A 14,283-nucleotide genomic window follows, 5' to 3' on the forward strand; every position below is an offset into this window, starting at 1 on the left:
TTTTGGGTGGTATAGTGGAGGGAAGGGAAGTGGTGTCTAGGGCTCTATTTCACTTTCTTAAAGGAACAGGACCAATGAAGATAATTTTTCTTGCCACTGTACATTAAATTATGTGAACCCTTTGGAATTACCTGGATTTCTGCATAAATTGGTCATGAAATTTGAGCTGATCCTCATCTAAGTCACAACAATAGACAAACGCAGTCTGCTTAAACTAATAACACACAACTTATTGTATTTTTCTTGTCTATATTGAATACATAACTTAAACATTCACTGTGTAGGTTGGAAAAAGTATGTGAACCCTTCGGCTAGTCACTTCTCCAAAAGCTAATTGGAGTCAGGAGTCAGATAACCTGGAGTCCAATCAATGAGACGAGATTGGAGATGTTGGTTAGAACTGCCTTGCCCTATAAAAAACACTCATAAAATGTGGGTTTACTAAACACAAGAAGCATTGCCTGATGTGAATCATGCCTCAAACAACAGAGCGCTCAGAAGACCACCGATTTAAGAGTTATTGACTTGAAGCTGGAAAGGGTTACGAAAGTATCTCTAAAAGCCTTGATGTTCATCAGTTCACGGTAAGACAAAGTGTCTATAAATGGAGAAAGTTTAGCACTGTTAAAACTCTCCCTAGGAGTGGCCGTCCTGCAAAGATGACTGCAAGAGCACAGGGCAGAAGAATCATAGAATGTCAGCTAAAGACTTACTGAAATCTCTGGAACATCTCTGTTGATGAGTCTACGATACATAAAATGCTAAACAAGAATGTTGTTCATGTGAGGACAACACAGAAGAAGCCATTGCTGTCAAAAGAAAACATTTCTGCATGTCTGATGTTTGCAAAAGTGCATTTTGATGTTCCACAGCGCTACTGGCAAAATATTCTGTGGACAGATGAAACTACAGTTGAGTTGTTTGGAACAACACTGTGTGGAGGAAAAAAAGGCATAGCACACCAACATCAAAACCTCATCCCAACTGTAAATTATTGTGGAGGACGCATCATGGTTTGGGTGTGTTTTGCTGCCTCAGGGCCTGGACAGCTTGCTATCATCAATGGAAAAATGAATTCCCAAGTTTATCAAGACATTTTGCAGGAGAATGTTATGCTATCTGTCCACCAGTTGAAGCTCAACAGAAGTTGGGTGACGCAACAGGACAACAACCCACAACGCAGAAGTAAATCAACAACAGAAGAAAATACGCCTTCTGGAGTGGCCCAGTCAGAGTCCTGACTTCAAACCGATTGAGATGCTGTGGCATGACTTCAAGAGAGCAGTTCACACCAGACATCCCAAGAATATTGCTGAACTGAAATAGTTTTGTAAAGAGGAATGGTCCAAAATTCCTCCTGATCGTTGTGCAGGTCTGATGCGCAACGACAGAAAATGTTTGGTTGAGGTTATTGCTGCCAAAGGAGGGTCAACCAGTTATTAAATCCAAGGGTTCACATACTTTTCCCACCATGCACTGTGAATGTTTACACAGTGTTCAATAAAGACATGAACATGTAGACTTGTTTGTGTTATTAGTTTAAGCATACTGTGTCTATTGTGATTTTTGTTGTGATTTTTTTTTCAGAGATCCAGATATTTCCAAAGGGTTCACATACTTTTTCTTGCCACTGTAGGTAGGCTGTGACTGGCCTCACACTCCAGTACAGTAGATGGCGGTGTATGCACCTTAAAAGTTGGATGCGATCCGCCAACCCAATCACAAAAGAAGAACAAGGAGGCGCAGGACAGACTTGCCCAAACGAGAGAACCCCACTATTTCGGTTGTCTATACCTGAATGCCGTACTTCCTGACTTTAGGGGTGTGGTGTTTAGAATTAGCTTCGCTGAAATAAACTAGCAAAGTAATAAGATATCTAGCCTGTCGACCGCTCTACAAACTAATTGTAGGCTTACGCAATGTTCTTCTGAGAAATAGACTTGTTTACAAGTCGACTCTTTAGTTGCACAGAGTGGCGGGGATGCGGAATGAAAATGGGAAACATTTTCGGCAGAAAGAGACGCACGCGAGTCACAGAGCAGGACAGAGCCGTTTTGGTGAGTAGCCTAACGTTACTGTAGCTAGCTAACTGTAGCTAGCTAGCCGTAGCCAACTATTTAGCAAGTCAGCCTGCTAACATAGTTACTATAGTTAGCTACAAACATGTTCCAGTTGGCTCTCTACCCACACTACCCAGATAGGGAATCGATTTATAATGTTAGATCTGCAGAGTACACTACATGATCAAATGTATGTGGACACCTGCACCTCGAACATCTAATTCAAAAATAATGGGCATTAATATGGCGTTTGCCCCCCCCCCCCTTGCTGCTATAACAGCCTCCACTTTTCTGGGGAGGTTTTCCATTAGATGTTGGAACATTGCTGCAGGGACTTGGTTCCATTCAGCCACGAGTATTAGTGAGGTCGGGCACTGATGTTGGCATATTAGGCCTGGCTCGGAGTCAGCATTTCAATTCATCCCAAAGGTGTTTGATGGGGTTTAGGTCAGGGCTCTGTGCAGGCCAGTCAAGTTCTTCCAAACCGATCTCGACAAACCGCTTTTGTATGGACCTCGCTTTGTGCATGGGGGTATTGCCATGCTGAAAAAGGAAAGGGCCTTCCCCCAAACTGTTGCAACAAAGTTGAAACACAGAATCATCTAGAATGTCATTGTATGCTGTGGAGTTAAAAAGTCCTTTCACTGGACCTAAGGACAACCATGAATAACAGCCCCTCCTCCACCAAACTTTACAGTTGGTCTATGCATTCAGGCATGTAGCGTTCTCCTGTATTAAACTGCAGCATTACATATCGAGCATATTTAATACTCAATGAAATGGTGTATCATGCTACTCAAATGACATCCACATGTCAATATGCATGATAGGCTGGATAGTGCGGTCATTTCTCAGTCAGTCCTGCAATAAGAGCTACGACGCTAATATTTGTGTAAACTCTTTACTCATTGACATACACAGAACATTACTGTAGACTGTTACCCCATTTTCATTGATCCACAATCCATAGGTAAGGCTGTACAGTGAAATAGTTATGCCCCCAATGCAATGATGAAGTTTAATACATCCACAGTGCAATTTCAACTGATATTAAAAATGAATTTAACATTGTCTATTGTTGAATTTGAAAACATTCCAAACTTTTGCGTTATCTAGTCCAGATATAGCATTTCACTAATTGTATCCGTTTGCATCATATTCAATGTGACTTAAACTGGAATGATCTCTTGTCCTATACAGACGTGGAAGCTGATAGTCAGTCAGGTTTTTCTATCCACAATCCAGACTACAATAAATGGCTTCCTAAAGAAAATCAAATCCAAACCTGGCCAAAAGAGCACTCTTCCTTGGCTAAATGGAGAAATCTGGAAATTGATGAAAGAACGAGATTATGCTCTAAAAATAGCCCTAAAATCTAAATTAGAGCATGACAGACGTAGGTTTACCATGTTGAGAAATAAGGTGATGAAAGAAATCAGACAGGCCAAGGCAAACTTTTTTATTAACATAATTGGTGAAGCAAAGGGAAATTCTAAATTGATATGGGAGAATCTAAAAAAGTTAACAGGGAAAGACCATAGTAACACTGCAAAAAGACTAGAAATCATGGTGAATAACAATCTAACACAGGATGCAGTTGAAATAGCAATAGCCTTCAATTCCTACTTTATTGACTCTGTCAGGGTACTGACACAGAACCCCTCCACTTGTTTCTTGGGCTCAGTGCTAGTGAGTGACACTCAACCTGTCTTCATCATAAGGGAGGTTTCTGAGTCAAAGGTGAACAAGGTTATTAGCTCACTAAAGAACTCTAAAGCCAAAGATGTGTTTGGGATGGACTCTACCTTTTTTTAAAACTACAAAGTCACTCATTGGCCCCATTACTAAGGTCACCAACACATCTATTGGTCTCGGTGTGTTTCCAAGGGTATGGAAGTCGGCCATAATAACGGCCATCTTTAAATCAGGCGACCCTGCTGACGTGAGTAACTACAGGCCCATTAATATACTACCTGTGGTGTCAAAGGTTGTTGAAAAGTGTGTAGCAGAACAACTGATTGCCCACCTCAACAACAGCCCCTTCACATTACACTCCATGCAGTTTGGCTTCAGAGCGAAACACTCCACAGAAACGGCCAACTGCTTTCTTCTGGAAAATGTGAAGTCCAAGATGGACAAAGGGGGTGCTGTTGGGGCTGTGTTTCTGGACCTAAGGAAGGCTTTTGATACTGTTAACCATGAGATTCTCATTACAAAATTGTCCAAGTTCAACTTTTCCCCTAATGCCTTGAGATGGATGAAATCATACCTTGAAGGCAGAACTCAGTGTGTCAGAGTGAGCAATGAGCTGTCGCCCACTCGTAGCTATGATGTGGGCGTGCCCCAAGGGTCAATACTGGGGCCCCTCCTGTTCAGCCTGTACATTAATGATCTGCCTTCTGTCTGTACTGGGTCTGACGTTCAAATGTATGCAGATGATACAGTGATATATGTGCATGCAAAGAGCAAACAACAAGCTGCACAAGAACTCACTACTGTAATGGTCCAGGTTACAAAGTGGCTCAGTGACTCGTGTTTGCATCTCAATGTGAAAAAAACTGTTTGCATGTTCTTCACAAAGAGGGCAACAGATGCTACTGAGCCAGATGTCTATGTGTCAGGGGAGAAGCTCCAGGTGGTATCCGATTTTAAGTACCTTGGCATCATACTTGATTCCAACCTCTCTTTTAAAAAGCATGTGAAAAAGGTAATTCAAATAACCAAATTCAACCTAGCTAATTTCCGATTTATACGAAATTGTTTGACTACAGAGGTAGCAAAACTGTACTTCAAATCTATGATACTCCCCCACTTAACATACTGCTTGACTAGTTGGGGCCCAAGCTTGCTGTACAACATTAAAACCTATTCAGTCTGTCTACAAACAGGCTCTCAAAGTGCTTGATAGGAAGCCCAATAGCCATCATCATTGTCACATTCTTAGAAAGCATGAGCTCTTGAGTTGGGAAAATCTTGTGCAATACACCGACGCATGTCTTGTATTCAAGATCCTTAATGGCCTGGCTCCCCCTCCACTCAATATTTTTGTTAAACAGAAAACCCAGACATATGGCAGCAGATCCACAAGGTCTGCCATGAGAGGTGACTGTATAGTTCCCCTAAGGAAAAGCACCTTTAGTAAATCTGCATTCTCTGTGAGAGCTTCCCATGTCTGGAATACACTGCCATCAGACACACAACTGCACCACATATCACACTTTCACAAAATGCTTGAAGACATGGCTAAAGGTCAATCAGATTTGTGAACATGGTCCCTAGCTGTGTGTTGCCGCTTTCCATGTTGTCTGTTGTCTGTAGCTTGTGAGGTGTGGAAACACTTTGTTGCTTTTATGAATTTTGTCTTGCTGCTTTTTGTTTTATGTTGCTCTGTCTGTATGCTACGTCTTGCTTGTCCTATGTTGCTCTGTCTGTATGCTATGTCTTGCTTGTCCTATGTTGCTATGTCTTGCTTGTTCTATGCTGCTATTGTCTATATTGTAATTGTTTTTAATAACCTGCCCAGGGACTGCGGTTGAAAATTAGCCGGCTGGCTAAAACCGGCACTTTTACTGAAACGTTGATTAATGTGCACTGTCCCTGTTAAAAAAATAAACTAAACTAACTTATTTTGAAGGCAAACCACTGATAAAACTATTGTTACTCACACTGTTGTTTAAGACACACTGGTGGGTTAGGGGCAGTCTGACAACCCATACTAACCAGGGCTAACACCAAATTCAATTGACTATACTGCCAAGCTAGACAGTAAACGGAAGCGATTTAGCGTTGTTGGAATACCACTCATTTCAATCACGTAAAAATTTCTGTCTTCTCCATTCCAGCAACTGAAACAGCAGAGAGATAAGTTGAAGCAGTACCAAAAGAGAATCACTCTGCAGCTGGAAAAAGAGAGGAATCTGGCCAAGCAGCTGCTGAAAGATGGCAAGAAAGAGTAAGGACCTTCTCTCACCATAAATAATGCCTAAAGTAAATGTCACTTTAAAGCGCTTGAGATTGAAAGCTGCCATGATCATACATTGATACATACAGTTGAAGTCGGAAGTTTACATACACCTTAGCCAATTACATTTAAACTCAGTTTTTCACAATTCCTGACTTGTAATCCTAGTACAAATTCCCTGTCTTAGGTCAGTTAGGATCACCACCTTATTTTAAGAATGTGAAATGTCAGAATAATACTAGAGAATTATTTATTTCAGCTTTTATTTTTTTCATCACATTCCCAGTGGGTCAGAAGTGTACATACACTCAATTAGTATTTGGTAGCATTGCCTTAAACTTCTTATGGCGGCATGGGCAGTATTGAGTAGCTTGGATGAAAGGTGCCCAGAGTAAACGGCCTGCTCTTCAGTCTCAGTTGCTAATATATGCATATTATTAGTTGTATTGGATAGCAAACACTGAAGTTTCTAAAACTGTTTAAATGATGTCTGTGAGTATAACAGAACTCATATGGCAGGCAAAAACCTGAGAAGAAATCCAAACAGGAAGGGAGAAATCTGAGGTTGGTCGATTTTCAACCCAGGCCCTATTGAATTCACAGTGGAATATGGATGAAGTTGCACTTCCTAGGGCTTCCAATAGATGTCAACCGTCTTTAGAAACTTGAATGAGGCTTCTACTGTGTTGTGGGACTGAATGAGTCAGGTTACTGGCAGAGAGCCATTTCCTGGTCACATGCATTTCATATGATATCGACATGCGTTTGATTGCTTCTCTAGACACAAAGGAATTCTCCGGTTGGAACCTTATTGAATATTTATGATAACACCCTAAAGAATGATTCTATACTTAGTTTAAAATGTTTCTTCGACCTGTAATATAACTTTTTGACGTTTTTGTCCGAACTTATGCAGGACCTGCATGAGCGTTTGGATATGTGTACCTAACGCGCTAACAAAAGTAGCTACTTGGACATAAATAATGAACATTATTGATCAAATCAAGCATTTATTGTGGAACTAGGATTCCTGGGAGTGCATTCTGATGAAGATCATCAAAGGTAAGGGAATATTTATGTGATTTCTGGTTTCTGTGGACTCCAACATGGCGGACAATTGTATTTATTGTGAGTGCCGTCTCAGATTATTGCATGGTTTGCTTTTTCCATAAAGTTTTTTTTGAAATGTGACACAGTGGCTGCATTAAGGAGAGGTATATCAATAATTCCATTTGTATAACTTGTATTATCATCTACATTTATGATGAGTATTTTTGTTGAATCGATGTGGCTATGCAAAATCACTGGATGTTTTTGGAACTAGTGAACGTAGCGCGCCAATGTAAACTCAGATTTTTATATAAATATGAACTTTATCAAACACAACATACATGGAAGTCCTATGAGTGTCATCTGATGAAGATCATCAAAGGTAGGTGATTAATTTGATCTCTATTTGTGCTTTTTGTGACTCCTCTCTTTGGCTGGAAAAATGGCTGAGTTTCTCTTTGGCTTGGTGGTGACCTAACATAATCGTCTGTGGTGCTTTCGCTGTAAAGCCTATTTGAAATCGGACTCTGTGGTTAACAACAAGATTACCTTTAAAACGGTATAAGAGACATGTATGTTTGAGGAATTTTTATTATGAGATTTCTGTTTTGAATTTGGCGCCCTGCACTTTCACTGGCTGTTGTCATATCATCCCGTTAACGGGATTGCAGCCCTAAGAAGTTTTAACTTGGGTGAAACGTTTCGGGTAGTCTTCCACAAGCTTCCCACAACAAGTTGGGTGAATTGTGGCCAATACCTCCTGACAGAGCTGGTAAAACTGAGTCAGGTTTGTAGACCTCCTTGCTTTTCAGTTCTGCCCGTACCTTTTCTATAGGATTGAGGTCAGGGATTTGTGATGGCCACTCCAATACCTTAACTTTGTTGTCCTTATGCCATTTTGCCACAACTTTGGAAGTATGCTTGGGGTCATTGTCCATTTGGAAGACCCATTTGCGTTCAAGCTTTAACTTTCTGACTGATGTCTTGAGATATTGCTTCAATATATCCACATAATTTTTTACCCTGATGATGGCATCTATTTTGTGAAGTGCACCAGTCCCTCCTGCAGCAACGCAACCCCACAACATGATGCTGCCACCCCCATGCTTCAGTTGGGATGGTGTTCTTCGGCTTGCAAGCCTCCCCTTTTTCCTCCGAACATAATGATGGTCATTATGGCCAAACAGTTCTATTTTTGTTTCATCAGACCAGAGGACATTTCTCCCAAAATTACGATCTTTATCCCCATGTGCAGTTGCAAACTGTAGTCTGGCTTTTTTATGGTGGTTTTGGAGCAGTGGCTTCTTCCTTCCTGAGCAACCTTTCAGGTTATGTCGATTATAGGACTTGTTTTACTGTGGATATAGATACTTTTGTACCTGTTTTCTCCAGCATCTTCACAAGGTCCTTTGCTGTTCTAGGATTGATTTGCACCAAAGTACGTTCATCTCTAGGTGACAAAACGTGTGTCCTTCCTGAACGGTATGACAACTGCGTGGTCCCATGGCGTTTATACTTGCATACTATTGTTTGTACAGATGGTACCTTGAGGCATTTGGAAATTGCTCCCAAGGATGAACCAGACTTGTGGAGGTCTACAATATTTTTTTCTGAGTTCTTGGCTGATTTCTTTTGAATTTCCCATGATGTCAAGCAAAGAGGCACTGTGTTTGAAGGTAGGCCTTGAAATACATCCACAGGTACACCTCCAATTGACTCAAATGATGTCAATTATCCTTTCAGAACCTTCTAAAGCCATGGCATCATTTCTGAAATGTTCCATGCTGTTTAAAGGCACAGTCAACTTAGTGTATGTGAATTTCTTACCCACTGGAATTGTGATAGTGAAATAATCTGTCTGTAAACAGTTGTTGGAAAAATGACTTGTGTCATGCGCAAAGTAGATGTCCTAACCGACTTGCCAAAACTATAGTTTGTTAATTAACAAGAAATTTGTGAAGTGGTTGAAAAACGAGTTTTAATGACTAAGTGTATGGAAACTTCCACTTCAACTGAACCGACACAACCATTCAAAGTTTGTGAAATGTCCTTGATTTCTGAAAGAAAAGCTAAAAAAATCGTCCATTAAAATAACATCAAATTGATCAGAAATAGTGTAGACATTGTTAATGTTTATGACTATTGTAGCGGGAAACAGCTGATTTAATGGAATATCTACATTGGCGTACAGAGGCCCATAATCAGCAACCATCACTGTGTTCCAATGGCACGTTGTGTTAGCTAATCCAAGTGTATCATTTTAAATGGATAATTGATCATTAGAAAACCCTTTTGCAATTATGTTAGCACAGCTGAAAACTGTTGTCCTTCTTTAGACTAGTTGAGTATCTGGAACATCAGAATTTGTGGGTTCGATTACAGGCTCAACTCGTCAGTCTCTTCTTGTTCTGAGAAATTAAGGCTATTCCATGCAAGGAATTGCCAAGAAACTGAAGGTAACGTACAACACTGTGTACTACTTCCTTCACAGAACAGCGCAAACTGTCCCTAACCAGAATAGAAAGAGTGGGAGGCCCCAGTGCACAACTGAGCAAGAGGACAAGTACATTAGTGTCTAGTTTGAGAAACAGACTCCTCACAAGTCCTCAACTGGCAGCTTCATTAAATAGTACTTGCAAAACACCAGTCTCAACTAGAGGTTGACCGACTGACTGATACCGATTTATTGGAGGACCAAAAAAAAGCCGATACCGATGAATCGGCCAATTTTATATATTTTTGTCTTTCAATTTAAAAAAAAAATCTATTTGTAATAATGACAATTACTACAATACTGAATGAACAATGAACACTTATTTTAACTTAATATAATACATCAAATCTATTTAGTCTCATAAGTATTGAAACATGCTAAATTTGGCTTAAATAGTGCAAAAACAGTTTTGGAGAAGAAAGTAAAAGTGCAATGTGCCATGTGAATAACATAAAAAGTTAACGTTTAAGTTCCTTGCTCAGAAAATTTGAAAGTTGGTGTTTCAATATTCCCAGTTCTTCAATATTCCCAGTTAAGAAGTTAGTTATTATAGTAATTATGACACGTCGACTATTTCTCTCTATACCATTTGTATTTCATATACCTTTGACAATTGGATGTTCTAATAGGCACTTTTAGTATTGCCAGCCTAATCTCAGGAGTTGATAGACTTGAAGTCATAAACAGCGCTGTGCTAAGTATTGTTAAGAACTGCTGGAAAATGCAGTCAGACTGCTCTATCAAATCATAGACTTAATTATAATATAATAAACACAAAGAGTTGGTCATTAATATGGTAAAATCCGAGAAACTATCATTTCGAAAACAAAACGTTTATTCTTTCAGTGAAATCTGGAACCATTCCATATTTTATTGAATGGGTGGCAACCCTAAGTCTTTATATTGCTGTTAAATTGCACAACCTTCAATGTTATGTCATAATTATGTACAATTCTGGCAAAGTAGTTTGCAACGAGCCAGGCGGCACAAACTGTTGCATATACCCTGACTCTGCGTGCAATGAACCCAAGAGAAGTTGCACAATTTCTCTAGTTAATATTGCCTGCTGACATATTTATTTTAACTAAATATGCAGGTTTAAAAAATATATAATTCTGTGTATTGATTTTAAGAAAGACATTGTTTATGGTTAGGTACATTCGTGCAACAATTGCTTTTTTTTTTTTTTTTTTTTGCGAATGTGCTTTTGTTAAATCTTCCCCCGTTTGGCGAAGTAGGCTGTGATTCGATGACAAATTAACCGGCACCGCATTGATTATATGCAAAGTTGAACAAGCTAGTTAACCTAGTAATATCATCAACCATGTGTAGTTAACTAGTGATTATTTGAAGATTTATTTATTTTTTTACATAAGAAGTTTAATGCTAGCTAGCCACTTACCTTGGCTCCTTGCTGCACTCGTGTAACAGGTGGTCAGCCTGCCATGCAGTTTCCTCGTTGAATGCAATGTGATCGGCCATAATCATTGTTATGAAAACTTGAAAACGGACCCGATTAATCGGTCGACCTCTAGTTTCAACGTCAACAGTGAAGAGGCGACACCGGGATGCTGGCCTTCTAGGCATAGTTCCTCTGTCCAGTGTCTCTGTTCTTTTGCCAATGTTAATATTTTATTTTTATTGGCCAGTCTGAGGTATGGCTTTTTCTTTGCAACTCTGCCTAGAAGGCCAGCATCCCAGAGTCGCCTCTTTACTGTTGACGTTGAGACTAATGTTTTGTGCAAAGCAGTCAAGGTAAAGGGTGGCTACTTTGAAGAATCTCAAATATACAATATATTTTCATTAAACACTTTTTTGGTTACTACATGATTCCATATGTGTTCATAGTTTTGATTTCTTCGCTATTATTCTACAATGTAGAAAATAGTAAAAATAAAAACCCTTGAATGAGAAGGCGTGTCCAAACTTTTGACTGGTGTACTGTGTATGTATGTTATTTCCAATTTATTGTATTGCATTTTCTAACCTTTCTGTATTTTGTTTTCAAACAGGAAGGCCCTCCTCTTGCTCAAAAAGAAGAGATACCAAGACCAGCTCCTCGACAAGACAGAAAACCAGATTAGCAACCTGGAGCGCATGGTAAATAGTTGAAACAGTTTTCAAACATACACTCTCACACCACCAGGAATAGTATAACATGGTCATTTATTCATTACTGTAACATGAGATGTATTGCACCGTAGCAACAAAATGTTCACTCTAAACAGAAAAACAGAAAACAATAACTATTTTTTTAGATACGTCCCTCTGTTTAGTTTTGTTTGCTTCCATTTGGTTCCGAGTGAATACCCACCTGTACTCAACTAATGCTTTCTAATCTTGTGTTCTTTAGTGTCAAGACATTGAGTTTGCCCAGATTGAGATGAAAGTCATTGAAGGCCTTAAAGTTGGAAACGATTGCCTGAAGTCATTGCATGAGGTATCAGAGATCTAAGTTTGTTCTCTATGCCTATGACATAGATGGGTAGCATACTGTATGTGTTTTTCCATAAGCCATCAGTAAGATAAATAGGTTGCTCAGGGAGTTTTCACATATGGATTTCGGTACCCCCGTTCGGTTTCTTGGAGCATTTGTGAGAGTTCTACAGAATAAGTTTAGCTTTCACAACACCAGAAAATAATATTTTCAGGATGCAACTTGTCAGGCACACATTCTACATGACGTTGGCGAGCTAGCTTGCTTGTAACGGGCACAAAGTTTCACTTGAATTGCGCTGCCGACTCTTAATACCTGGTTCTCCTGTCCTGGATGTTGGACCTGCTACTCGTGCAGGGTTAGTTTCAGCCAGGGTTAGTTTCAGCCAGGGTTAGTTTCAGCCAGGGTTTGTTAGCAGTATAGTGTGGATCAGGCTACTAAATGCTCCAGAATCCGCATCGTACAGGGGATATGTGAAAGCGCCCTTAGTTACCTTCATTGCATCTGCAGTCCAAATAGCATTCCACATGAATAATCCATGGCTAAAACATTGGCTTCCCTGTACTTACTGTTTTGTTCTTTCGTATTAGGCGATGTCTATCGAGGATGTGGAGAGAATTATGGATGAGACCCAAGAAGCCATTGAATACCAGAGGGTAAGGTCCCCACTGTTTCTTTTTACAGAGGTGTTGCTATCTTACTGAAATTACTGTATTTTCTTGATATTTATTTGTACCTTTTGATCTATCTTCAGGAAATAGATGAGATGCTGGCAGGTTCCCTGACACAGGAGGATGAAGATGCTATACTGGCTGAACTGGAGGCCATCACTCAGGTCTGAATTACTCAACAACAACACTGGCTGGCAAGGCAGAAACCATCTCATCATGAGACTGTCAACCTGGACAGTATCTCTCTATCAATAGAATGTTCTATTTCATACAAATGGAAGGTTCTATTTTGTGGACTAGAATGTACATTTCTCTGCTCAAGTCCCTCCCCATTTCTCTGTCTTTCTCTTTCTTATTATTCCTTTCTCTAAAACCTTGATTTGTTATTGTATGTGTAGGGAGACCTTGACCTACCAGAGGTACCTGATGAGTCCCTGCCTGAAGTCCCAGAGACAGCTGAGGAAGAACCAGAGCCAGGTCAAGGTTAGACTCCTCAGATATGTCAACATGCGGAATTACAATGAGGGTTAATTTCACGTTGAAAATGTGTTCAGATTTGGATTAGGTTGAATACTCCACCAGTTGTAATAGACTATGTGATAATTAGGAGTCATTCTGAGTCTGTCTGCTTGTCTTTATTTCAGAGAGACCGAGGAAGAAGCAAGAACGGGAGATGTTGGCTGTCTAGAAACATGTTTGTTTGCCAGGGGACTTGGTACGCCGGCCACTATATCCCCCTCGTAGGGGTCTCATGCCCCAACCACCCCAAACACACAGCCACAGAAATATTATCTTCACTCACTGGAAGCAGAAGCATCTCTTCCAGTCCCTCACTGTCAAGACTGATGCTCCTGGTGCCCTGCTAGTCCTTGGTCTTGTGAACCCCACTATGGCTCTATAGGGCTCCTCTGGACTCAACAACCCTATCACTCCAACCACGGACATGGACCTTATTTTTCAGATCATTGCCTGCAGGTTCTTTCCTATTCTTTTTATGTTTAGGGCCTATTTTGATTTTTCCTATTGCTTAAGTCCCTTGACAGGTGTGTTTTTTGTCTTCTGTGCACAAATTGTGATTAACGGACAAATGAATGCATGTCACTTTATTTATTTCCCTTTCCCTTTGTGACGTACCAAGTCCCACAAGGCTTATTATCTGACCACAGAACATATCTTTGGGAGGAATAGCCTACATTCATGTTTTAAAGTCATGACTATTTTCAGAAACCTAACCTGCCAAATCTTTATTAAAAAATGCCTTGATTCCGCCTCCCGGGTGGCGCAGTGGTCTAGGGCACTGCATTGCAGTGCTAGCTGTGCCACCAGAGACTCTGGGTTTGTGTCCAGGCTCTGTCGCAGCCGGCTGCGACGGGGAGGTCCGTGGGGCGACGCACAATTGGCCTAGCGTCGTCCGGGTTTGGCCGGTAGGGAAATACTTGTCTCATCGCGCACCGGCGACTCCTGTGGCGGGCCGGGCGCAGTGCACGCTAACCAGTTCGCCAGGTGCACGGTGTTTCCTCCAACACATTGGTGCGGCTGGCTTCCGGGTTGGATGCGCGGTGTGTTAAAGAAGCAGTGCGGCTTGGTTGGGTTGTGTTTCGGAGGACGCA

The 14,283-nt window shown here is 40.6% G+C and overlaps 1 protein-coding gene across 1 annotated transcript; it reads left to right on the plus strand.

The window, feature by feature from the left end:
• The first annotated feature begins 1,729 nt into the window (after positions 1-1,729).
• chmp6b (charged multivesicular body protein 6b) lies at positions 1,730-13,921 on the plus strand. The gene is made up of 8 exons (XM_036960471.1): positions 1,730-2,057; positions 5,903-6,012; positions 11,578-11,665; positions 11,919-12,005; positions 12,593-12,658; positions 12,757-12,837; positions 13,072-13,156; positions 13,318-13,921. The coding sequence occupies exons 1-8, from the start codon at positions 1,989-1,991 to the stop codon at positions 13,359-13,361; spliced, it is 630 nt and encodes a 209-aa protein (XP_036816366.1). The 5' UTR covers positions 1,730-1,988; the 3' UTR covers positions 13,362-13,921.
• The last annotated feature ends 362 nt before the right edge of the window (positions 13,922-14,283 follow it).

Source organism: Oncorhynchus mykiss, chromosome 23, assembly GCF_013265735.2.
Source record: "Oncorhynchus mykiss isolate Arlee chromosome 23, USDA_OmykA_1.1, whole genome shotgun sequence".
NCBI lineage: Eukaryota > Metazoa > Chordata > Actinopteri > Salmoniformes > Salmonidae > Oncorhynchus > Oncorhynchus mykiss.

Bases quoted from the DNA above. Each gene is read 5' to 3' on its own strand.
- chmp6b (XM_036960471.1), top strand. From the start codon at position 1,989: ATGAAAATGGGAAACATTTTCGGCAGAAAGAGACGCACGCGAGTCACA. The intron at 11,666-11,918 runs GTAAATAGTTGA...TGTGTTCTTTAG, and splicing joins TTAGCAACCTGGAGCGCATG to TGTCAAGACATTGAGTTTGC. The intron at 12,659-12,756 runs GTAAGGTCCCCA...ATCTATCTTCAG, and splicing joins AAGCCATTGAATACCAGAGG to GAAATAGATGAGATGCTGGC.